The following is a 26,758-nucleotide window of genomic DNA, read 5'->3' on the forward strand; positions in this document are numbered from 1 at the left end:
CCTACCTTAAGTGAAAAAACAAAAATTTAAAGACTCCAGGAAAAGCAATATTCTACCTTTGGCCTCAAAGTGTATTTTGAAAGATTTGAAATACAGAAGACGAAAATAACTGCAATCTTGGGTCAGAAAAGACTTTTCTCATACACCATCATTTTACTTACAATTGAAGAAAATTAAAAAAAAATTGGACATTAGGATTACCATTCCATTTCAATAGACTATCATTCTCAAGTGAATGGTGGAAACAGAGCAAGTGAACATCACCTAATCCCACTGACTGACATGAAAATGGGATCTCCAGGAAAATAAACTAATAGTATTTGCTTGAAGAAGAGTCCTAATTTAAGGATATTTTAATGGCATGCACACACCATAATATGAAGACAATTTAGTATCTGTGTGGCACATTTATTACCAAATGAAGTTACATGTTCTCTCAAGTTCCTTTGCTTCTGTTAGTAAAAAAAACAAACAATAAAAAAAAGTACACATAAATCTTTTTCCAGGTCAGAAATCCTTACACCTTATGAAGAAGAAACTCCTATGAAGGGCCTGAGCAGAAAGGTAATACATTTATTCATTCTCCCTGATCATAATATTCAAAATATACTAGTCTGTACACCTTCAGATTGTTTATCAAAGTTCAAGCTACCTGCTATTCTTCCTTACAGGGTGCAGGAACACTTCCTTCATTTCTTGAGACTTATATTTCTTTAAATATTAAAAACTAAAAAAAAAAAAACTAAACTAAATCTTAGAGGGAAGTATGGCAACAATGACTACCCTTGCTGCAATCCTTGGTTTTCTGAATGAACCATCGGAATTCATTCAGCATGCATTCGTCATTTCACATATGTGTGTGCTCTGACCACAATGTTTATAAATCAAAGATGCAATGAATAGCTTTCAAGTGTTAGGAACAGTCACCAAAAAGTATCTTATTATCATTGGAGCCTCCTGTTCATAAACCTCCTGTATGAGTATCAATATACAGCACTCAACAGGAAAACAGGGAAGCAGAGAGAAGTTTTCACACAGTAAAGGTAAGAGAATACCCAGTAGATGTACTCAATGTTTGATTTGGGGTTAAAAATAAGGTGCTTATATTTCTTTTTCCCCCATTTTACAGCCTACCTTACTCTTCTCCATAACAATTAATGGTATAAATGTATTATGCAAATTCAGATACTCAACAGACATCCCACGGAAGGCATAGGACAATCTAACAGTTCCCTGTGCTTATTAATGTCAAGAACATCAGTTCTTTTCAATGGAGGATACATATGTCAACCTACCTTTGACATGTGGCATCTCTCAACTATATATATCAAAAGAAATTGGTTTGTTTGAAAATATATGAAATACTATTAACAATTTTCTTTAAATGGTTCCAGCATGTCATAATGGTGATTGCTGTTACCAAAGGGCACCAAGGAAGAGAGAAATTTTTTTATTTTTTATTTTTAGGAAGACTGATTAGACATAAAAAATTAAGATAGGCTGGAACTATATTTAGAAAGTCCTATAAGGACAAATAGGCACAAAATATAAAACATGAAAAGCATCCCTTTGTTAAATTTGGACATTCCTGCCTCCAGTTTGGACATTGCTAGCATCCAATTAAATGTGGGAAAGGAAGTACATTTTGTTTTCTACATAAACAATATTTAAAACAATATCAAATTTAGGTAGTTATGCAAAATTATATAATTTTGAACAGTTTAGCAAGGAAGTTTTCATGTGTCATAATAAAATCCATATGTGCACAATAAATATTATTTTAGAATTATCAAAAATCTTTTAAAACAAGCATATGTCATAATTTAACCAAGAAGAATAAGTTGCTTATATTTTTAAAATATGCTAAATAAAAACATTTAACATGCATATATTTCAGGGCACTACAAATTAAATTTTCAGAATCATTTTCAATATAGATAAAATATGTGTTAACAACTAAAAACATCTAGCAAAGGTGTCCAGGTTTTCATTCTTAGAACTTCTCTATATTTAAATAAATATTTCTTAGTATCATAAAATTATTTCCTTAGCTTATATATTACATATCTTAGACAGTTAACCATTAACATGGTAAATCATCAAAATTATTTCTGACCCATATATAGATTTAGAGAAATTCAAGTTTTAATAACACATATACAGCATACAATTACCTATATATTTGCACATGTAATATTGAATACATCTATAATTTGTCATATTGAGGTTTACATTCATGCAATCCATGAGCATTCTGAACTCAGGAAAACAAACAAAATCCTGACCTTTGATTTGGAATACCTGAGCATAGTCTATGGCTCTGACACCTGTTAGAAAGTCTCTTGAGAAAGTCACTCAACCTCTTCAAATTCTGCTTTTCTTATTTGGAAAATGAATATAGTTAAGCTTTTCCCACCTCTTATTTTCAGTTGGTGATTGTCAAGCATAAATATTCAGGCATGATTGTAAAGCACAGTGTTTCCTGTCAGCAGTAAATACTGAGGTTGCACTATTTGCAACAGGCAGGTGCACTTTGATACATCTTCCTTCTTCTTTGGGGAATAATTATCAACCTTAGTTTTATTACACCCTGAGATATAGTACAGCGATGACAATGGTTCTCACACACTTCTCTAAAAACAATAACAACACCCCATGTTTATCCCTGATTTTAATTCACTTTTAATGTAATCAATAAATACAAAACATTTTATGGCAAATGGACAGATTACATAATAAAGGTTGTGAGAAAATCCAAATATGTTTCTCCATGAAAATAAAATTAACCTGTTTTCCAAGCAGGCAGCACTGAAATGTATTACTGGTATTAAAGAGAAATCATAGAATTGTACCATTTGAAGTAGGTGTCTTTTTTTTGTTTGTTTTGTTTTTGTTTGTAGTCTGTATTGATAGCTTCTGCTACATTGCTTTTGAGGCAAAAAGTACCTTTCTTTATTGACTTAATCTATTTGCTAATACAAAGGGTTTTTTTCTTTATATCGTAGTCAAAATATCTTTAATTGAAATCTTTCTTCTTCAAAATGATATTTACTTTTCCAGTTGATAAAAATCTTACCCGGCAAGTTCTTTATTGTAGGTGATGGGGGTTGTTATACTGCCTACATTTAAAGGTTCCAAATATAAAATAGGACAATAAAATGAAAGAGAAAGAGATAGGATAGAAGAATAACCTCTAGAAAACTGTTACAGAAACAGGTTTTGAATCTGGAATCATAAAAGGTGCTGCTTTAAGTGGCAAAGTCAACAAGGAGGCATAGAATGTTTTTATGCAAATAAATAATTATAATTTGATTTTAATACTGCAGTTTAAACCTAGCATTTGATCATGCATATTATATGTTACATAGTAGTTCAAATAATTCAAGAAATTTTATAACATATTTCTGAATGATGCTACCACTGACCATGATTATTTCATTGCTTCTCTTCTCAGCTCTGCAACTGTTCTGTTCCCCTGAACCCTACCCACAACACTGAGCCACTCTCTGGGTTCCATCACTCATCCCTGCAATAAACCACCACATTCAAGGATGCCTTGTTGCCTCCTAGCCACTTGATAATCAAAGTGAACTATTATAGAAAGTCAGAAAACAGACAAAAGGCAAAATCAAGTGGAGATGGCAAGTCCAGGAGATAGACTTTCATTCATTGACACATTCAAGAAACTTCCCTGAATGTAAGATTCACATCCCAAAAAGTTGCTTCACTTGTTTAGCGATATAGGTTTTTGATTTTCTGTAGTTAGAATACACCTCTTCATTATTCCATTTGAAGACATATCACTTTCATCTTTTTATCTCAGTGCAAGAGAAAATAGAGACCATTCAGTTCTTCAGTAGAAACTGTAGCACTTGGATGGGAGAAACTCGAAGCATTTTTTATAAACTTACCCAATGTACATAGAAGATGTGGTAAAATTAAATGAAGACTATAACCACAGAGACAAATGATATGGATGAGAAACTTGAACAAAAAAATATATACTGCCAAGTGGAATATTACATTTCAGAATAGTTGCACATAGAGATAATTGTAAAATAAAAGTCTATTTTTGTTTTAAAAGTACAATAAGAATAAGGTAGGAATGTGTTAGTTGAAACTTCTATAAATATTTTATACAATTTGTACAAATGCAAAAGATGCATATTTGGAATGGAAACATTTCTGTTTTACACACTCTGAAAAATAACTAACATGTAATAATGGAAAGTTGATTATATTCAACATTTAATATGTCACCAATTCTTGATACATTCCTATGATCAAATATTGATTTAAGCTAGGTTGAAATAGGTACTGGTTTAAATAAACCTTCAGTGCATGTAGGATTCCACAGGGCCTTGAAAAGAAGAAAACAAAAAAAATGAATGAATGACATCAAATTAATAAAACAAAATGAAATGAAATTTAATGTGAACATATAAAATGCTTGAACACTTAAATAACACTTGAACAATAAAAAACACAGACCAACATAAAACTGTTGTATTTATGATTTTCTAAGTCAAAACTGCTATTAAAATTTACTAAAATATTGATATTAACAATGCTTACAGGTTCCCAACTTCAAATTAACTATGCCCTACTATTAAATACAAGGGGGAATGAAAGAGGGAAGATCAATAAGCTAAATTTTATTCTTTCCTTGATTTTGTAAAGTAGATTAGAAAATAAGAGTTCTACTCGACTCTTTCCTCTTTGCATTCTTCAAATAGAAAACTTCAGAAAAATTAATGATTGAGTAGTAGGTGAGTCTCCCATGGCTCTCCTGGCACTGCTATAAACCCCATTTAGTTAAAATCCAAGGTCCTAAACACACTGCTCCAACAGAATTTTGTCATTCTGCAGTGATTATTATTAAATTTCTATATTTTATTGCAGTTTTAAGTAATGTGAAACTAAAACATCTCAAAGCCTTTCATCTTAAAAAATAAAAGGAACTCCTTTGTTTAAATAATATGGATAAAAATAAATATAGGGTCCAAGAAGTGTAGAATATGATACCTGCCCCAAAGTAAGGTAGAATTTAGTTGGAGAGATATAAATACCTCCTTTAGTTTGATATATGGATATAAATACAGAAAAGATCATATTACAAGATGATTGTTATATGTAAGTGTATAGGACATGTGAACACATACAAGTATTTTTACACATCTATATGCATAAATACTACTAACCACTACAAGAAGCAGGGCATATAGAACAATGAGAACTGCTGAAGAAGCTCTATGATATAAGAGATTACTTCCAATTTGGGTGGTCAAATCAAGAATATGATATTGGACCATGGCCCAAAAGGAGAGACCTGTTATAGGGAAGGGGTTATTCCAGATAAAATGGTTAAAACAACAAAACAAGCCAAAATAGTAAACAATAGGGACAAGATAGAGCAATGTATGTTGGAGTAATTTAAGTGGAATAAAAGGTTTATGTTTAGGAAAACTAGGAGCCAAACTTGAATAAATAGGTAAAGGTATAATTTTACTAGCTGTGGATGCTGTTTTGAGGAATGTGAATTTTATCATTTAAGCTTAGTGAGCTATTGAGAGAGAGTTTTAAATATAACACAATGTAAGCTTTGTGTGTGGTTTTATTTATTTATTTATTTTTTGCTTTATCTTTGTAAATCTATTTGTGGTGCTACATAGATTAGAATGTGTACAGCCCTGTAAGTAGGAAGACAAGACCCCCCAAAATGTGAAGTCCTAAAGCAGCAGGCAGTCTTAGAAGGTAACTATTCTTCATAATATGATTTCCTCTGTCAAGATGCTTGTTCCAGTTTTGTTAGCAGTTGACCCATCTCTCAAGTTACAGCTCAAGGGCAACATCCTCAGAACAGTCTTCCCTGATGAGTCTTTTCTAGGCACCGGATCTCCTCTTCACCTGACTCATCTCTTTATTTCATATCTCTTCTTATTTCCACCATGGGCCTTATCACTGTGAATTCTCTTATTTGGTGCTCTCATTTCTAATTTACTGTCTGTCTTAATCCACTAAAATATAAAGTTTATAAAGAAAGGGAACTTCTCTATCACTCACTGTTACAAACACAGTGCATGGAATACCCCTATTTTTTTAAATGATTGTATAAATGAAAAGGTAAAATATCTCATGACAAAAGTAACCACAGGGCTATAACTGTACAGTATTGATAGATGCAGCTATATATTTGCCAACTGAACATTTATGAGACAAGTCCACGGAATCGCTAAGACTACCAAATATTTAAAATATGCCCAGTGTTCAGACCTGCTCCCTAAATGCTAGCTGAGTCAGTGTGCAAAGACAGGGAATATCTTTTTATATTTTTATGTATTTGAGAAATCCGGAATTCTGCCTTCCACAAAATATAGGTTGCTCTAGTGGCCTGACCCACATCACAAACCTAGACTTAAGTCAGCCCACACTTGTGAGACACACCTCACTGGTTAGAAAACCTAACAATCACAATTCAACTAGCTTTAGCTCCCTCACCTTACCCTAGAACACAGGACTTCCCAGCCAGTCGTGCTCCATTTTGAGTTGCAGCTTCTAATGCTCTACAGAACTTGCTCTTGTCCAGAATGCCTTAGGGAGAGAGCTCCACTGCTTGTGAGGCACCACACTCCACAATCCGTGGATGATTTCCTTTCAGTGAAGGACATCAAACTCATCACTAAATTCTATGCTTTTGTTATTGACCAGATTTATGGTGAGGATGGAATCTGAAGAAACCTGCTGAAGATTCTGGGAATGGCACCCAGACACAGGGTAAGGCACCCATAGAACTCTTTAGATCTACTGCCTCTCTAGGACCTCCCATAAGCTTCTCTCAGATTGAGCTCCACTTATTTTGCATCCTGAGCTCTTTGAGGTTTTTTGTCCTAATCCTGCCTACTAGAAAATCAGGGTGTGAGAGATCCCAGATTTTCACAATGAAACCTACAGGTCTCAGGAAGTGTGCACAGGCAGCCAGAAATGGTAAATCTTTTTGAATTAGAAAATATTATTTTAACAACAACAACAACAATGGTTACCTCTCACTCTAAAGAAAACAGGGACATAGTGTCTGGAGTTCTTGCCCTTTTTATGATAAAGAATTAAGGTGTAAACCACTTTCCATTCCTAAAACATTGCCAAGAAATAACCAAAGATAATTTAGAGTTACAGTGGCCATTTGGGGGCTTTTATAACCTAGAGGATGTTATATACTTATGAAGAGCCTTTGAAGGTAGAGACTAAAACACTAAACAAAAAGATTGGGCTACTTTCTTTGATTAGTATGGTGAAGTGTAAGCTTCTAAATCAAAAATTGTGTCTTTTAAACAATCATTGCAAAAAGCCACTCCACAGTTAAAACAACATAAATTGAAAAAATCAGAAAAGGCACTATGCATACCAACTCTAATTCCAACTGTACCTCATTCTTTCACTTCCCTTCTTAACTACCCTGAGATTCTCAAGTCACTGTTGGAGTTTCCTTTCCATTCTGAATATCTTTTCACTCAATTCCCTTTTTTTATCCTCACCTGAGAATATGTTTTTATTGATATTTTTAGACAGAAAGGGAGAAAGAGAGAGAAAAACATCAATCTCAAAGAGAAACATCTATAGTTTGCCTCCCATACATGCCTCAGCTGGGGATTAACCCCACAATTTAGGTATGTGCCCTGACTGGCAATCAAACTCACAGCCTTTTGGTGTACAGGATGATATTCCAACCAACTCAACCACCTAGCCAGGGCATCGATTCTCTTTTAAAACTTGGCCAACAGAAAATCCTAATAAAGACAAGGATGCCCCTAAATTTGTTCCCCAATCCAAGCCACTTTTACACCATGGACTCAGGCTGAACTACAAGTCACAGTAAAAGACTTCCTGAAACCAAAGGAGGATGCTCAAAAAATTTACAAAGGAATTTGGAATCCTGATCAATGCTTATTGCTGTACATCGTGGCAGGTCCCAGAAATGAAGAGAGTTAAGCTAGATGAAACCTAAAGAGGAACTGCAATCAGAAGCCCAAGCCACTGCCAGAGATGCTAGATGAGCCTGTAAAATGGCTCAAGATTTTTTAAGGGCTGTTCCCAGAATATTTACACTAAGAACAAAGGGAACTCTAGTTCAATCTTGCAAATGAAAAAAAGGATGAATCAGTAGCAGATTTTAGAACTAGATTTGAATCTTTATTTCTGAGATACTCAGGTTTTACTGAAACAACTTCCCCAAATTAATTTGTCCTCATGCCCCTTTTTCTGTGTAGCTTCTTCCCAGATCCTTCTAGTATGACCGGCTGAACAGACCAGAATGGGGAGTCATGAATACTGATGGAGTTTGTATTCTGGCTGAACACTTTAAATATACTTTAAAATTAGAAAAGAAAAGCCACCAAACCCATGGCCCTCCAGCTCCAAGGGCCTCAGTCAACAGACAAGCCACCTTAATATTTTAAACTTCAAGAGACCAGACCTAAACAAGCCTGGCCCTAGCCCCATGTCACATATTTGAAGAGAGAGGATATTGGGGAAAAAAACTGTCTCCAAAGAAACATATGTTGCATGCATCTTCCATACTTTAGAAGTGAACGACCTCAGTGAAGGGGTTCTTAGGGACATACACAAAAGCTGCTTTCTATAGTCCCTCTAAATGAACACAGAAAAGTTCAAATCAAAATAAATGACAAAACATGTACAACTTTAGTAGATACAGGATTGGCCTTACCTATGCTAAGCCCCAGCATTTTAAAGCAACCATCCTGAAAAATAAAAACAATATAAAATAGTGGGGTATTCAAATAAGACACAAGGAGCCTACCCACCAAACTGGCCCAGATGACTGACCCTAGGACCAACCTCCTCCGTACCTTTCTACTCTGTGATTCAACCCCTTTGGATTTAATCAGCCAAGACCTTTTATCTAAATTACAAGGGCACAAATTTCACTTCTGATAGAAAAACAACCCTCAAATTCTCTGACCAACCTGAATCAGAATTATTATGTGCCTACAATTTGTTATAGAAGGTATTGAAGATGACTCACCCTAGGAGACTAGAGTTACTTGAAGCTCCCTAGACTCTCAGGTAACTGCAGTAATAGACAGTGAAGAACCAAGAATGCTGAACACATAGAAGTCCAAACAGACTCTACCAAACTTTTGCCTAAATTGCTTCAACATCCATTAAAATAAGAAGCTATGCAAGGGTTCATTTTCATTATAAAATATTTAATTTCCAAGGGTTATTTTCCCCTTGCACCAACTAAGCCTTGTAACACTCCCATTCTTCCAATGAAAAAGCTGAAAGGGCAAGGATTATGAGTTGTCCGTGATCTAGGGGCAATAAATGAAGTTGTGATTCCTCATTTTCTAAACCCAACCCAAATACCTTGTTATCACAATTCCCAAGAGATCCTAAATGATTCACAGTGGTAAACTTATGTGCAACTTTCTTTAACATCCCTGTGGTTCCAAATAGACAATATTCATTTACATGGAACAATCAGCAATATACTTGGACCATAATGCCTTAGAAATTTATTGAAGTTCCTGCATAATTTTCCTAAGCCCTCTATCCAGATCTACCACCCTATGATTCCAACAGGGGTCCTCATTTTTATAGTATGTGATGACCTGTTGCTATATTCTTCTACTCAACAAGCCTCTAATTTAGACTCAGTAGAGGGTGGGGCAAAAGGAGGTTTACAGAGTTTATTCTTGCATTATTATTTATTAACTATTGTACTACTTTCCATATGAATAACTGTCAACATATTTTGTCCCACCCTTTATTTACTCTAATAGTTGGCAAAGGTCACAAAGGAAAAATGTCAGTTTTGCAAACAGGTTGTTTAAAGTTTAGAATGTGATTTAAGTATTTAGGAGATACTCTTTCCAAAGTGCACACAATTAATACAAAACTTTCTAAAATCTCTCACACACACATGCACACACATGCACACACACACACATCCTTAGAGAGCTTTTAGGCCTGGCAGGATATTGCCAGCTTTGGATTCCTTCGGAAGCTCCCCCCTTTTATGGGCTCATCAAAACTTCCACACCGAAACTGTACCATGGAAAAGAGAAGCACAAACAAGCACTTACTGACCTTAAAAAAGCCCTCCAAAATCCCCTGGCTTTGGGCCTACCTGATTATGATCAGTTTTTTTTTCCTTCTTTTTTTAAAAATTTTAATTGTTGTTCGAGTACAGTTTTCTGCCTTTTACTCCCATCCCAGCACACCCCACCAGTCCTCCCCATCTCCCTCTCATTTCCACCTCCCCTAGTTTTTGTCCATTGTCCTTTATACTTGTTCCTGTAAACCCCTTCCTTCTCCCCTCTTCCCTCTGGTCACTGTCAGCCTGTTCTCTATTTCAGTGTCTTTGGTTATATTTTGCTTGTTTGTTTGTTTTGTTGTTTAGGTTCCTGTTAAAGGTGAGATCATATGGTATTTGTCTTTCATCACCTGGCTTATTTCACTTAGTATAATGCTTCCCAGTTCCATCCATGCTGTTGCAAAGGGTAGGAGCTCCTTCTTTCTTTCTGCTGCATAGAGTTCCATTGTGTAAAAGTACCATAGTTTTTTGATCCACTCATTTACTGATGGGCACCTAGGTTGCCTCCAGCACTTGGCTATTGTAAATTGTGCTGCTATGAACATTGGGGTGCTATGACCAGTTTTTTATCTTATTCCTCCATGATAAGAATAATCAGGCTTTAGGAGTTTTAACACAAGACCAAAGTGAAAGAATGAGACCTAGCGCATAACATAGCATGCAGTTAGACTCACTAGCTAGAGTTTTATACAAACTGTCTTAAAGAAGTCACAGCTGCAGCTAAATTAGCATAAGTCTCAGCATATCTGACCTTAGGAAATTATGTGTATCTCCAAACACTTTAGCTGTTCAGTCTTCTAAGCTCAGCTCCAACTCAACACCTTTCCTCAAGTAGACTCTTCACTTGTGATCTACTTTTATCTCTATCTAACATACATCTTAAATGCAACCTTAATCCCATTACTTTACTTCCTTTATCAGGTAAGAAGAACATGACTATGAGGCAGGTATTTTCCAATCAGTTACCCATGCCTAGATTCAAAGCATATACTCCCATATAACCCAGACTTAATTGTATATGTGGACAGGTCTGAAATAAGCAGGGGAAATATTAAATTGATTACACAGTCATTACTGACCATGAGTTAACTGAATGCAGATCTCTCCCACAATGTAGTTCAGCACAACAGGTGGAATTATTTGCCTTGACCAAAGCATGCATAATCATTGAAGAAAAATCAGTTAACACTGACATGAACAGCACTATGCCTTTAGCATGGTACCTGATTTTGGAATGCTATAAGAACAAAGAGGTTTTCTAACTTCAAGCAGCACTCCTATTAAAATTTGATACAAACAGAAGAACTTCTCTCTGTCAGTTTGCTTCTCTTTAAAATACAATATATTAAGATTGAGACTCGCACTAAAGGACCTAAGTCCCAGAATCAGGAAAATGTATTGGCAGAGTTTCATGCCAAAGCCACTGGATCCTGAGACTGATAAAATCCACTACATAGTTCAGAGGCCCATTAATTTTCTTACTCAACTTCTCACATCACAGGTCAGCATTTCACAACAAATTACTTCTCCTCCAAGGAAACAGCAATACTGGAAAACAAAGGGTGGTAAATTCCATGAGACCTCCAAGCCTTGGAGAGTCAGGAAGTATCTGGTTCTCCCAGAGTCACTCAGGGTGCCCCTACTCCATACCTTATGCCCCATGACACACCAAAGAACAGAAAAAATATGATATTGGTGGGGAAATTGCTGTAAGACTGCAACTAAAGTAATTAATTGGTATAAGACCTGTCAAATTCATAACCCCAGTAAGGTATCCAAGTTTCAGGGGAACAACTCCATCACTGATGAAACCATTTGAACATGCAACTGGATGTCATTCAATTGCTCTGGCACAAGGTTATCAATCTGTACTAGTTACTGATTGCTTATTTTCTGGATGGATTAAGGCCTTTCCCTATAGAAAGACTGATGCCCTTTCTGTTGCCCCCCACCAAAAAAAATTAGAACATGTTATTTCAACCTGAGATACACCTAGATAAATTTCCAGTGACTGAAGGATCTTTTTTCACTGGACAAATTGTGCAGGTTGTCAACAAGAGTCTCCATACCGGGTGGCATCGCCATTGTCCCAGCAAATCAAGTTTAAAAAAAAAAGGGCATGGTCAAACTTGAACTATCAAAGTTCTCAGACTCCACAGAATTCCCATGGCCTAAAAATCTTCCTCTAGCCCTATGTACTATAGGGAGAACATCAAATGGAAATCACAAGTTAACTTCTTATGAATTTATCACAGGGAGACTGGTGTCACTTCTGGTCAAACCTCATATTGACATTCCTCTCATTTATACCAAAATGGTACATTATTGCAGATCTCTAAAGGTGCATTTCCAACAGGTTGAGGAAGACTTTCCCAACCCAGAGTCCATTAACTTTCCTCCCCACAACCTGAAACTTGGGTCGCATGAAAGAGACATAAAACAAGTCTGCCTTTGTACCTCGGTGGAAGGAACTCTATCAAGTGCACCTCACTACCAACACAGCTGCCGAACTTCAAGGCATCAGACCCTGGCCCCACATGTCTCAAATGAAGAGGGCACAACCTGCTTCATGGACTTGAGCTCTGACCACTAGCCTTCAGTCCACATAGACTATTTCCACCCAAGATGTCAAATCATAACTTCATACTTCAACCTCAAACATAAAACACTTCCTTTTCCTTTTTCTTACCTTTACATTGGCACTGGCTAGGAAAGATAATGATGTTATGTATACCTCCCCCAGGACACCACTGATGGGGATATCCTTTCAGACTACAGGATTTGTCATAAAAAAACTCTGATCTTTCCATGATGTTAAAAACATCCTGGTCTTCCCTGTGACCATTTTTTCCTCCATTCCTAATGTCACCATAAACTACAATCAAATACCCTTAGAAGTTACTTAAAAGTCTGACTTTGACAGTCAGAACTCCCTGTGCCTTGCTTTAATCTCTCCCTTGTCATTATCATATGAACTCAGACAGACGAGAATAACTTTAAAAACATTCTCACGGCCATGTTCTTATGATTAAATACAAACTGCCCCTGGCCTAGATATGCAACTTTTTCTGCAACTACCTGCCTTGGCAAAGAGTTTAGTACATTTATTTTAGAACAGAAAATTATCTTCCCAAATGTGATGAAACCTCACGGATCCATGCTTAACTGAAAAAACCCCTGTCGATGAGTCCATTAATAACACTACTTTAATGGGAGCAGTGTGTGCTCCAGCAGGGTTGATTTTCATCTGTAGCGTTTTTAAGGGAAAATATTCTTCTCAGGCCTATCTATGGATGCCCAGATGGCTAATGCTTAACAAGAGAGTGTCATTTGCATTATCTAATTGTACTTCTAACATTCCACAATCAAACAGACTTCTCAGTAGTCAATTCCCTTCAATTTACATTATTGAACAAAACAGGAATTACCATGAGGCATTATGATTCACGATTCACTACCTTTGGCAGATCCCTACTCCTCTGGTTAGGTGTAAGTGCAAATGAAACTATGATCAGGAACCTCTCCTTAATTCTTGAAGATATGGCAGAATCTACTGCTACAGCAATAGCTTCCCAACAAAAATACTTAGAATCTTTGAGGAAAATTGTCCTTGATAGTAGGATAGCCCTTGATTATCCTTTAGCACAGCAAGGAGGCATCTACATTGTGGCCAACACCACTTGCTGCAGTTGGATTAACACTTCTGGGAAAGTTAAGACTCAGCTACATTAGGATCACAGAATAAGCCATCTGGCTTAAATAAGTGACTCCTTCAGTGGGGCCTTTCTTGGATCAATTTGATCATTGTTGGTCTGGATAGTTGCGACTGTGGCTTCAGAGTGCCCTCTGATTGTTGGGTATTATCCTGAGGAGAGTTCTTCTAATAGTCTTCCTGGTGCACTGCATTCACTTAAAGGCTTTAAATGCATGCATACAGCTGCTGGAAACAGACAATGATCTCCCTTTGCCTCAAATGCTAAGAAGGATAAAGATAACTCAGAGGCAGAGACCTCAATATCCTAACCTATGATTTCCAGTCAGAGATACAACCTGCCTCCAACATGAACAAAAAGTGGTAGCTTAGAATGAATGGTACTAGGACCTTAAATTTTAATCAATACTCTAACTACCACTCAGTACTACTGACAGTATTGGTCCGAAGGGGGAAACTGATATCAGGATTCATTGATAAAATGGAGGTTGCCTCAGTGGCCTAAGCCACCTAACGAACCTAAAGTTAAGTCAGCCCACATTTATGGGAAACACCTCACTATTTAGGGAATCTAACCCATACTAACCACAATCACTCAGCTTTAGCTAGCTCACTTGACACTAGAAAACAGGGCCTACAATCTGTCCGTTAGCCTTAGCAGGTAATCCCCCAGCTTCTAGCCAATCCTGCCCTGATCACATTGCTGCTTTTAATTCTCCATAAAGCTCACTTTTGTTCAAAGTTCCTTGGTGCTGTTTTCACTGCTATGAGGCACTGCACTCCACAATCCATGGATTATTATTTTCTTTTGAATAAAGGGTATGATACCCATCACTAAATTGTACTGTTAGTCATTTGACAAGTGTATTTTAAGCCTCCTGACATTCATATTTTAATAAAACCCTAATCCAGATCCACCTTTTATTGTTCTAGAAAATTTAGTAAAATGAAGGGAAAAATATAATAGGTTGAATATGTTCAGAGACACAAATGTCACTAAAATATATAATATTAATGTTTCTCTTACCATATAAGTTTATAATATTCTAGGATTTGCCAAAGAGCAAGGATAAAAGCCTCAACATTTCTCTATCTGCAAGGAAACATTAAGGCTCAATTAATGATAATAAGTGGCTCCCTGTAAACACTCTGTAGACATACCAATAATTTGAAAAATACAATTCTCTGATTTTTTATAATTAACAACTCTGGGAATATTGTAAATTAAGAAAATCAGTTAAAATTAGATCATTTTAGGCTTTAAAGTACAATGTATTCAATATATTGTCAAATTAGGAAAAAAAACTCCAAGTTTGAATATTTACAATTTTAATAATTATATTTTTTAGAAGAATAGTGTCTTTGTTTCTCAAAACTTTTCAGGTTATTTTATTTTTTATGAAAGTAGTACTTGAAATTAAATATAATCTAGAAACATAATTTCATATCCTTATGGCAGTGTTGAGGAGTTTGCTTTTTTAAATAATGTATTTCTACACTAAAATTACAAACATCATTATTATAAAAGCACATATGTTCATTGCAAAATGTGAGAAAAAGAGATAAGCAGAAATAAGGATTTAAAATGTCATATTCCTAACAACCAGCGGTGATCCTATCAACTTTAGCGTATTCATTTTCACATTTTCTTCCTTACCAAAATGAGACCATACAGTATATCCTGTTTTTTTAAGTTACTCTACTTGCTGCCTTTCCCCCCAGTTAATGACTTCAATCCTTCCATGCCAATATATTTTCATGTTATCTAACAGTTGTCATTCAAATGTCCTCAAATATCCTTCAAATACAGGTTACTGCAGAACTGCCCGACTCAAGATTCAGTCCTGTACCACCTATCACATGCATTTAAATGCTATTTAAATCTTGCTTCTAATTTTTAAAACATGAAATAGCCTTTCCCCTTACTGGGAAAATTTCTAAGCATGCCAAACAATAGAAAGACTGATATTATTAACATCTGCATAGCCATCACCTAAACTCAGTGATTTAGATTGTCATAGTTGCTTTTGCTGCTTCTCCCTCCCAACATATATACACACACAATTATATATACATGTTACATTTGCCATATGTCTTGTTAATTTCTTTAATAACGATAAGCCCCCAATTTTTAATGGCACTTTCTTTTTTAAGGGTACATGTCGGTTCTTTCAGAATACTGCTTACTTGGAACATGTCTAAGTGGTAACTTGTGACATTGTTTTACATATCCATTTATATCCTGTGTTTACTGTATACTGAAGGTTAGGTATACGAACTTGAGTCATGTCAGGTTGGATGTTTCTGACTATCACTGTATACTCTTTCAGTAGGCAGAGCTAAATATATTCCTGAGTAAATTATGAATTCATATTGATAGTTTCAATCTGAATATTATTTTACAGGGTTTCTTTTTCCTTTTTAAATTTTTATAGTTATATTTCTTTTCCCTCCTCCTGAAATATCTTGAGTACTAATAAAGTCTATTGAATTATTAGTTGAATTTTATACTATACATAAATAGCTTCAAAATTATTATAGTAGCAATATAATTGTACCACTGAGTCAACTTTTAGATTTTTTTGCAGTTTTCTTTGTCTTTAGGCTATAGCCAACTAAAGATATACAACCAGAGAAAGGGTGCCAAATCACTTTAAAATTGTTTTTCCCCCTGTGGTTACTTATACCAATTTGATGTAGAATTAAGTTTATCTATTTCAAGACGACTTTAATCTTTTAGTTTTCTTTTTCTCATGAAAACTGTATTAAAATATGTACTTAAAGAATTTTAATTCACTGTCTTATCTGCTGTACTATTCTATACTTCTCTCTTGCTTCTCCTATGGGTAAACACATTAATTTATTTTTTTTGTTATCTGCACATATACAAAATATTTAAAAAAATGAAATACTATATAACTGCTTCACACCTTGATTGTTTCACTTAATAATGTAGTCTAGTAATTAGGTCATATTGGAACATGGGTATCACCCTCATCTGGGAGGCTTCACAGCCCTACATTTTGTGAATAACACCCATTACCAAATGGCCCTCTACTAAAGAACATTTGTGTTGTTTTTTTCTTCTTTTTTAAATTTAACATTTATTGTATTTTTCCCCATCTAGTCCTCTTATATTCCCCTGTGTTGTTTTTCATTGTTAGTTTTTACAAATAACGCACATTAAGGGAAACCTTCTGGAGATGCTGTTTCATATATGTGAATATGCATGTTTGGGGTAGATTTGTAGAGATAGCACTGCTGGAAGAGGAAAAACAACCATATTCAGTTTTGTTACATTTTTCAAAATCCCCTTTTATGGGGATTTTGCCATAAGACAATGGAGTTCTTCAAGAAAAAAATGTAAAAATAATGTTTAATATTTACAGGCCTGAATAATATTCAGTAATTTAAGTTATAAAATAAAAATTATGTATTAATATTACAGTAAAATAATATTCATATTGGAAGTGTCAAAATATATAAGTACATATGTTTAAGTACATGTAATGTATTTATAGATAATGGTTCAGTGTTTATAAATTTAACATACTAAAAAAACCAAGATGGGGAAAAGCTTTTAAAAGTATAGAAACACATACTCAAAAGAAGTAATTTTTGCATATTTTTATGATTTTTGTTAAGTTCCTTTTAGTTTCTTGTTGATTAAGGCATAAGAGTGAGTGATTCCTGACGTTCCTTCCCTCAAAGAAGAAAAGCTAATCCTTTCACAATCAATTAGGATTTATAGCAACTTTTCAAAAAGACTTCCAAGTAAACATTTCTGGAGCAATATTAACCATTTCTTAACATTTGAAAAGCTAAAAAAACACTATATTTCCAGTTCTACATTAGTTTTTTTCTTAGGCTTAAAAAATCAACAATTCATCAATTATCAGGTTATACTTTTGCAATGCAAAAAAATGGCAAACCTGTTTAGAATACTTTCTTTTTGAAAATTACTTTACACTAGACTATATCTTAAAAATGTTTTCCTTTCATGCAATGGATTAAATCTATATCTATACATTCATTTATAAGCATAAAACCCTTAAAATAATAACAAATCTGAAGTCTTTACTTATTCTGAATTGTAAAATGTACTCTCCTGGTATAAATTTTCTCCAAAGTAATTCAGCTTTGTAAGTTTGAAGTACTAATTATCATCTTAACAATGTGGTGTCACATAAAAGTATCATTTCCTGGTATTCTTACTTTATAGAGCACAAGGTTAATGCTACATGTGGCTCTCTTTTAGAAACTTTCTGTAATGCAATATTGTGAGAATTTCCATTCCATCACCTGCTTGGTACAAAGCCAAACATTTATAAACCTTTTATCTCCCTTTAGCTTTTCATAGTCATTTATTATGAAAACACTTACAACTTTATTTTGAAATACTTGCTGGACAATGCCACAGACCCCAAATGGAGTCACTTGTCCTAAAGCCTCTGATAAACAAACCTAGATTTCATACCTCACCTAATTGCTGTTTCAACTACCCCTAGAAACATAATATTAGTCAACCAGTTTGGAGTCAACACCTATAAGGTAATCTGTCCTGCTGGGCCCCCTCCAACCCCCGTAGAAAGAAGAGGCAATCTGCAGTGATAAAACCTCTTGCTTTTACCTTTCTCCCAAAAGGTAGTACTCGGGTCTTAAAGTAATAGTTTATTTTCTTTTGTTGAATAGCTTCCTAGCCCCACCTTTTCTCTGATTTAAAAAAAGCAAAAGCAAAAGGAAAAAAAAAACCCTTCGATTTTCACAACCCCTTTGGACTGCCTATTTGTTGGGTGAAATGATGTAAGATTCATGAATTGCTTAATAGAGTCAGTCAGATCTTCAAATTTACTTGGTTGGATTTTGTTTAACAACACACTAATAATCTAATATTTTAATGCCTCTCCCTAAAATAGTTAACAATTCTTTTAATTGGCAGAAGACACAAGCCAGAGAAGGAGAACAGAATTTGCCACCCCAAAATAGTCCTCTTTGACATGTAAATTATCTTGAGCTGCCTGTTTTTAAGAAACTTAGATATAGGTAAGCTCATCTGTAAGAGACATTTATATTTTTAAGGGAAATCTCCATGCTTAAGGGTGTCTCTGTTTCAGTACCAGAAAGAGCAAGATAACTAATCTCTAGAAACTCTTATCAATAGAGAAGTCACCCATTTAAATCTGCATAACAACCAGAATCTTGTGTTTTTTCTGGTAACCTCCCATATTGGTCTCCTTTCTCCCTCACATTTTGTTCTTCTTCTTTTTTTTTTTGTCTTTAGTTGGAGATACTATTTAAAGTGGTGGATTGGGCCATTTGGGAAGTTACTCAGTTTTCCTGGTTATCTCCCATGTGTATACATGTTATTAAATTTGTGGGGGGGGAGATTCCTCCATTAATCTGTCTCTTATTGGGAAGGATCTCAGTCAAGAACCAAGAAGGATAGAGGGAAAGTTATTTTTCCTTCCCTACATAATTTAAGCTGTACAAAATAGTTTGTGTGTGTTTTATTATTTCATTTAATGAATATCTGTATAATTACAAGAGCTTTTTTAGTAAATACCTAGTCTTGCTTTTCTCCCATAAAATTTTTAACCACAAATTCTCTTAACAAGAGAACTATCAGTTACCTAATTGTTTGTAGTCCAAACTGAATTAAATACCTGGAGGCTTTCCAGGAATCCTCTGGCTCCTAGCTAAAGATTCAGGATTTAACAAAGAAGCATTCAATGCAATACTGTAAAGGCAACTGTATGTTGACACTTAGGTTTTAAAATTACTGGTTGTCTATGCCAATCTGCATTTAATGATTTGTTCTAAAAGGCACAGAGTAGTCATTTCAGAGTGTGTTAGATATAACAACATAATATAAAATAAAAGGTAGGATAGCGATATGCATTTCTTTAGCTTTTGTTGTAAATAAAGTAAAATAATGCCCACTGATTTATTACAAATTTTTAGTATCATAAAAGTGACACTAGAGCCTTTTAGTTAATTTATTTTTCACCAAGGAATCATTGAGTACTTTCTATTTTTTTGTTGACTGGCACGTTTTGATAAATGGGGCGCACTGATATATAATGAAGCCTAATTATACATTTAAAGTATATAAATTCAACTCTAGAAGATGAATGGCACACAGAAAGAGAAGGGGGTAGAGAGGGTACATGCAAAAAAGAGGAAAGCAAATGTAATTTACGTGGTGTAGTTGGACCGACCGGATTCTCTCTGCAGTACTTATTCTGAGTGTGCTCGAGAGGCCTCATTGGGCAGTTTGCTCAGGCCGTGTTTTCCTGGTGAAAACTTTCTTACCGCATTGGGTCTGATTTTGTGTTCAATGGCAATGAATGCATTTTTTTTTTCCCATATTGCACAGCCTCTAAATGAAGCCAACTATTCTTACCTAGGGCTGTGGCAAGGTAAAGCAATTTGTTCTTACTGACTGCAGATCTTCAAGGGGTTTTCATAAAGCACATATCACAAAAGAATTTCTGACTAAATGGGATTCTCATCTCACCTTCTTCAAGCTTCACATCTCATGTCTCACCTGCAGACGTGCCTAGATCACCTTGCTTAAAATTTCTGATCACAGCCTTGATGCCCGTCCTTAACGTTCACAATCATTCCTTCCCTGTGCTATTTTCCTTTTGAACATGGTGCTTAGCACCTTCTAATGTAGTACATAATTCACTTACTTTTTTAATATTTATTGTTTATTCTAAGTTCTCCCCCACAAAATGCAAGTTCCATGAGGGACTATTTGTTGTTTGATTAAAGGATGCATCCCCAGCACATGGAACAAGGCCTGGCTTCCAGCAGCACTTAGTAGTATCTGTTGAATAAATTCATGTAGGAATTTTCAAGAGTGATGCCCTTAGAACTTCACTGCTGGAGGACCTGTGATTCCTCTATTAAATATTAATAAGTACCTGTGGCAAATGATCATGTTCCCTGTAATTGCTTTTAATTAATGTTCTCTGTGGAACTTATCCTTAATGTAATATGAGAAATTGTAGTTCAAAAGAAAACTTGAAATATATCATTCAATTTTTAAACTTGATTTTTTAATTTGTAAAAAACAAATAGAAACACCTGGCATAAATAAATATAAATAAAGCATGTGGGGGAACACTTTCATCTACTAAATGCTGCGGCATTTTGATGAATGATCAGAAGTACTGAGTTAAAGAAAATGATAGCAAGAATGGATCCCAAATAGAAAGCTTTAAAACTAGTTTATCAGCAGGTAGGTGAGAGCCTAATTGATAGTTACTCAATTCTTAGAATAGGTCTTAATCCACAGGCTGGCACAAACATTAGCATAACAGGATAACTGTCTAGTAGCTAATAAAACAATTACAGTAAAAACTAATAATTCTTATTACTTACATGATAAATATTTTCATATTTGCTAGAACTCCCTGCACACTACTAACTGTGCCAGGAGGACCTCCAAAATTAAATCTAAGGAAAAGTAGCACCAATTAAGAATGCATAGATAATTGCATTGAGCAGTTTTTCAAAATGTGCATTTGTAATACAGCTAGCAATATTACTTTCCTAGCATATAAGTAAAAAGCTGCACTTATAAAGTAAATCCCACATTTCAGAAAGTGTGTTAAAATATTCAAAAAACACGCAGTGGTAGGAGCATATATTCCCAAATAGATTTATGTTTCATCATATGTGACTGAGTCAGAATATAAGTGATGCCATAATTCAGTCAATTTCAAATAAATGAATGAAAACCACTAATGGTATTTATATGAACAATGATAACTAATAATTTAATATTGATATACTCAGTAACTTAAAGAAAATATAAACAAAACATTGCAAGTTCAAAACTAATAAACACTTCTTATTAAATTTAAGTATAAAACACTCACTAAAAGAAGAACCTTTTTAAAAATGTTAATACTTTTGACTAAAATAGTAAAGTAGAGACCCTGCGACTGTTCCACGTTCAGGGACGCATTGAAAGAAAATGTACACACAGTCAATTAGTCACATTGAAAAAGACAGGTCTTCTGCAGAACATCACAAGGAAGTTAAAAAAGTTATCCATGAGGATGTTAAATTAATAGAAATACCCGAATTTTCTCAGTGTTAGAATATAAAATCTACACTGCAGTATTTGGCTGTTCATTCTCAATTATTTAACTCAAAATATTAATTGCAGTTGTTCAAATTATAAAATACAGAGAGATAGCATATGCGCTATATTGAAGCATCTATTTATATAGTTGATGTAATCAGAACAATATTCCCCACCTCTTAATGCAATCTTGTAAGTGGCATCATTACTGCTTGACTACATCTATTCATCTTCTATCCTGTTTTAATAATACAAGTGACACCTAAGAAATTATTCTTTGATCTTTCAATAAACTAAGCCTGTGCTGACAGGGGAAGGTGAAAGAGGTTAAATTGGCATTGATTATTTAAGACACATTCATCATTTATTTAACAAATCTCCTTCATCACAAGAACTATTGTGTTTATAGGCCTTTGCTGAGACACTCCAAATTTATTTTTAAATAATTCTTGCATATGCACTACAAATCAGAGCACATTGTGCATTAACAATAGTTTCAAGTCTCCTGATAAATCTGTTACAGGATAGAGTGGTTTAGTGGACACACCTTTGAACCTACTCACTGTAGTGGATTTTTAAAAATTTATTTTAGTAATTTTCATTATATGAATGTCTTATGGGGGGATGCTTTGTCTTATCTTAAGTAGAATGTGTAGCAACAGCTATCTTCCCAGGGAAATAATATTAATGCATACTTGTATCTCTTACATTCTGACATCCCTATCACTGAAACATGATTTGTAATGATCAATAAGAAAAATATATAGCTAATATTTGGCAGCTTTAGGAAGGAAGAAGATAGTATAGAAATCATCCATAATATGCAAGATTTCTACAAGATTTTTCATTATTTTTTCTGACAAATATTGTATATTGTAAAGAAGTTTAATATTCTGTGTGGATATGTATATCACATTTGTGAAAAATTAAATAATGTCAAACTATATTTCTGGAGAAAATACAAGTAAAATATTAATAATTAAAAGATAAATTATTCTTATTACATAAAATATGAAAAATTATTTATAAATAGATATTGAAAAGTATAGAAAATATATTCTAGTCATGGAAAATTACATTGCTGATGAATCACATATTCCAAATGGTCACACAACTTGTCACTTTTAAAATGGTTTACTTATTTTTAACTTATTTAAATGTTTTCCTATCCAGATTTTTCCATACAAAATGCTCTGAAGTTCATTACTACAGTTACCTCTAGTTACTAGCGTAAAGTTCTATATACATATATTTGGTAATACATTTGCTGATTCTGATGATTGTATCTTGGAATACATCCCTAAGAAATGAGAACATGAACTGTTTAGCAAAGATTGTTATTCCATGTTTACACCTACCACAATAATAACAGACACTTGTACAAGGGGATCCTTGAATGACTCACTACCAAGAAATTATTCTTCTTTAACATAATTCAATCCAGTATAATACACTAAGGTCTCATTGTCAGATATGAAAAATGCTAGTAATAGTGAGTATTTAACAATGAGGATTTAATAATAAGGATTACATATGTTCATGGCTTTAATTTAGATTTTTAGTTACTTGGTTAGAGAACTAAATAGCACTAATATGAAAAGTTATGTAGAAATAGGAAAATCACACAGGAGGGCATTAGCTTAGTCAGTGCCCCGCAGGTGCTGTTCATTTGTTAGCAACTCCTTCCATCCGCAGTCCTAACAGTGCTACAGGTCTCTTACATTCTGTATCTATATTCAGGCCTTTGGACATTTAGAATTCATTTTCTCAAATACAATTTTCTCTTATGGGGTAAAATGAAATATTTGTCCAAATTCAAAAGTGTTTTCACCTTTTATAAGAATATGTTACTTTTTTATAGGAGTTTTTTTCTTTCTTTTTCCTCTATTTTTTTTTTTTGCTCAATATATTACATTTAATAAAAGACTAGACCTTTACCACTTTTTTACTTTTTAAAAGAAAAAATTGTTCCCTCAGTTGAACAAAACTGCAACTGCAACTCATTTATGGTGCTTGTAATAAGACTAATGATTTTAATCAGCTTAAAAAAATGCACTACTTGTAATGAAAGACTAGACTTTTACCACTGCCATAAAGATCATGTGGTAGTGAACAAGGGACTTCACTTCTCTGAAACTTAGTTACCTTATTTGAAAATTGATAGTTTTGAAGGTGGAAGATTCTATATTAACTTGTTTTCCTGTGTTACATTGGAATAAGATTTCATGGGAACTCTGGATTTCTCACTGATTGGATAACTCACTGACTTCAAGATTTAAAAATACATAGGTTATTATTTATAAAATACATACTGGGTTTATACCCTAGAAAATGAAATACAAATAATATGTATTAAAATTCTTTAAATAGGAAAAAATTTCTCCAAAAGTATTAATATTGAAATATAGTAAATCCCCTTTGAACTTAATAAAAATAATTTCTTTCTTAAAATATGAAATATTAACATCATTTGAATAATATATAACACTGGTAGTTAATAAATATTATATCACAATATTGATATCTAGAATATTTAGGTATCTAGAAAACATTAAAATGAATGTAGCAAAAATTGAAAATAAAAGCACAGATTTTAATGTTTTTTTAAACTAAAAAGTACTGCATATAAATATTGAAGAACAATTTGCACTGGAATTCAAAACTTTGGTTTATTTCCTAAGAGAGACCAGTAGATTTATATTAAATATATTAATTTTCTTTGCAAGGAAATACAAAAGTAATATTCATACTTACTATTATAATGAAGACATGAAAATAAACACATTTTCATTACACACATTCATAAAACAACTTAAAATTACTTCAATTCTATTTATATTTGTTAATAAAGTGCTAAAAATTCTATAATAAATGTTTTCAAATAGGAGAGTTCTCACAGATGTTACCTACAAGATAAAGACAATAACTCCTCTATTTTTCATAACAATGAAGTTTAGTCATAAACTCAGGCAAAATGAAAATTTCTTACCTGCATTTAAGGAAGGACAGGTATTTGAATCAAAGCTATCCAAAATTATCTAGTGTTACTAGAAGCAATCTTGTATTCAAAGATGTTTTACAATCTTATTTTGACAGTTCAGTATTTCACACTAAGAAAAAAATGCTAGCTTTCAATTAAATTATTTTCTGCAGCCTGCACTAAAGCCCAAGACCTAAAATATTATTATAAATTTCTCTGCTAAGTTGTTTCTTTTTATGTGCCAGATTGTAAAAATGACGTGCTTGGCTTTGGTGACTGAAAACTTTATTAAGCTGTTAATAAATAAATTTGTACTTTCTTTGAAATAAATTGTCCTACTATTGTAATATGTATTATCCACATGTCTGCAAATTCACTAATTCAAAAGACTGTATTAGTGATGTTAGTATTAAAAAAATAAGACATTGATATGCTAGTCAGTAGCTGTAATTATCTTTTCCAATTCCAGAAGGTATTTGAGGATTATTTAAGAGCAAAAGATGAATGGCGCACTGCTAAATTCTACTAAATCAATGCATGGACACAGTAGCAGCAGAGGCAAATAAGCTATGGAAGTTCAAACACCAATAAAGAATATAAAATGGTTTTATATACCTACTTACATCATAGCCTAGAACTTCAGTCTGTGTGGATTTATCTACTCTTGAAGCAAAAGCCTTCTGTAAGTGCTTTACCTTTTCCTGCAAAATGAAAACCAACAAACAAAAAACACATTATTAGTGAGTCATCACTTCTATACTAATATTCCCCATTTATTAAGATTTGATTAGTGTACAACTCATGATACTCTTGTGTGCATACTTTTCTCTGCTGGCTCTTTGCATATCAACTTAAATATTCAGAACTTTAATTTTCAAGTCAAAATTACCCCACCTTTGCAATCCTTTCTTCTGATACAAAAACCATTAAGTCAGAACCACAGTTGAATTCTAGAGACACATGGTTTGCTTAAATCCAAGACTAAGTGTTTATGCCATGCTTCTGATTAGTTGTTTTCTATAGGATTTTACTGCTCTTGTTTCAGAGCATTTACATTTTCAACAAATAATACCACTCAGAGAATGTTATTTAGGAGTTTTTTTTTCTTCTTAATTCTCTCCTGGAATCTCACAGTTAGGAATCTCCACTTCAAAGAGTTTGACACTAATCCATCATTTTACAACTAGGTAAAGGAAGTAATGCATGAAGGAAGCTAGAGATTTCACATTTCAAATGCATTACTTCCCTTACCTAGTTATAAAATAATATGTATTAAAATTTTTTAAACAGGAAAAACCTCTTCGCCAGAACATTAATATTGAAATACTTATGGTAAATTTTCTTTGAACTTAATAAAAAATAATTTCTTATTCTTAAATGTTTCACTTAAAATAAAAGGTGATCTTGAGCTTAAATATTATGTCATGTTTCCATTGTGCGCCAGGTACAGCTAGGAGTGCTGTACTCACATGACCACATCGTGTCTCTGAATTTTTATTACTATCACTGCCCATTTTCAAGGATGGCAATACAGTTTAGAAAATCTAACTTGAGAAAGTTTCCATAGAAGTCCATGTCATTCCATTAGACCTTCTTTTTTCCTTAACTTACTTTAAGTAAGAATTTATTTTCTTTTGTATGCTTAATAAAATAATTGTATAAGATCTTAATGGGAAAAAAGTAATTTAATTCATGTTTTTCTAGGAAGAAACAGTGCTCATGAAGAATCTTACTATCAAGAACTCCAATTACATAAAACTCATCTTTCTCTTTCCCTCCCCCTTTTCCCACCTTCCCTCACCAACCCATGGCATTTCCCTCAAATCTGCCAGAGATTTGCATTATCTAAGTTGT

The 26,758-nt window shown here is 33.8% G+C and overlaps 1 protein-coding gene across 3 annotated transcripts in view; it reads right to left on the minus strand.

Moving 5' to 3' along the window:
• CCSER1 (coiled-coil serine rich protein 1) overlaps nt 1-26,758 on the minus strand; it is a 1,267,039-nt gene that overhangs the window by 565,038 nt on the left and 675,243 nt on the right. For 2 of the 3 annotated variants that reach the window (XM_028507411.2, XM_036026429.1), the window contains exon 9: nt 25,528-25,605. In XM_028507411.2, the coding sequence (XP_028363212.1) occupies nt 25,528-25,605 (78 nt within the window). Of the gene's footprint in view, nt 1-814; nt 4,361-25,527; nt 25,606-26,758 lie in introns of those variants that run through there. The other variant, XM_036026432.1, reaches the window with a different exon arrangement.

This window comes from Phyllostomus discolor, chromosome 1 (genome assembly GCF_004126475.2).
Source record: "Phyllostomus discolor isolate MPI-MPIP mPhyDis1 chromosome 1, mPhyDis1.pri.v3, whole genome shotgun sequence".
In the NCBI taxonomy this organism is placed as follows: domain Eukaryota; kingdom Metazoa; phylum Chordata; class Mammalia; order Chiroptera; family Phyllostomidae; genus Phyllostomus; species Phyllostomus discolor.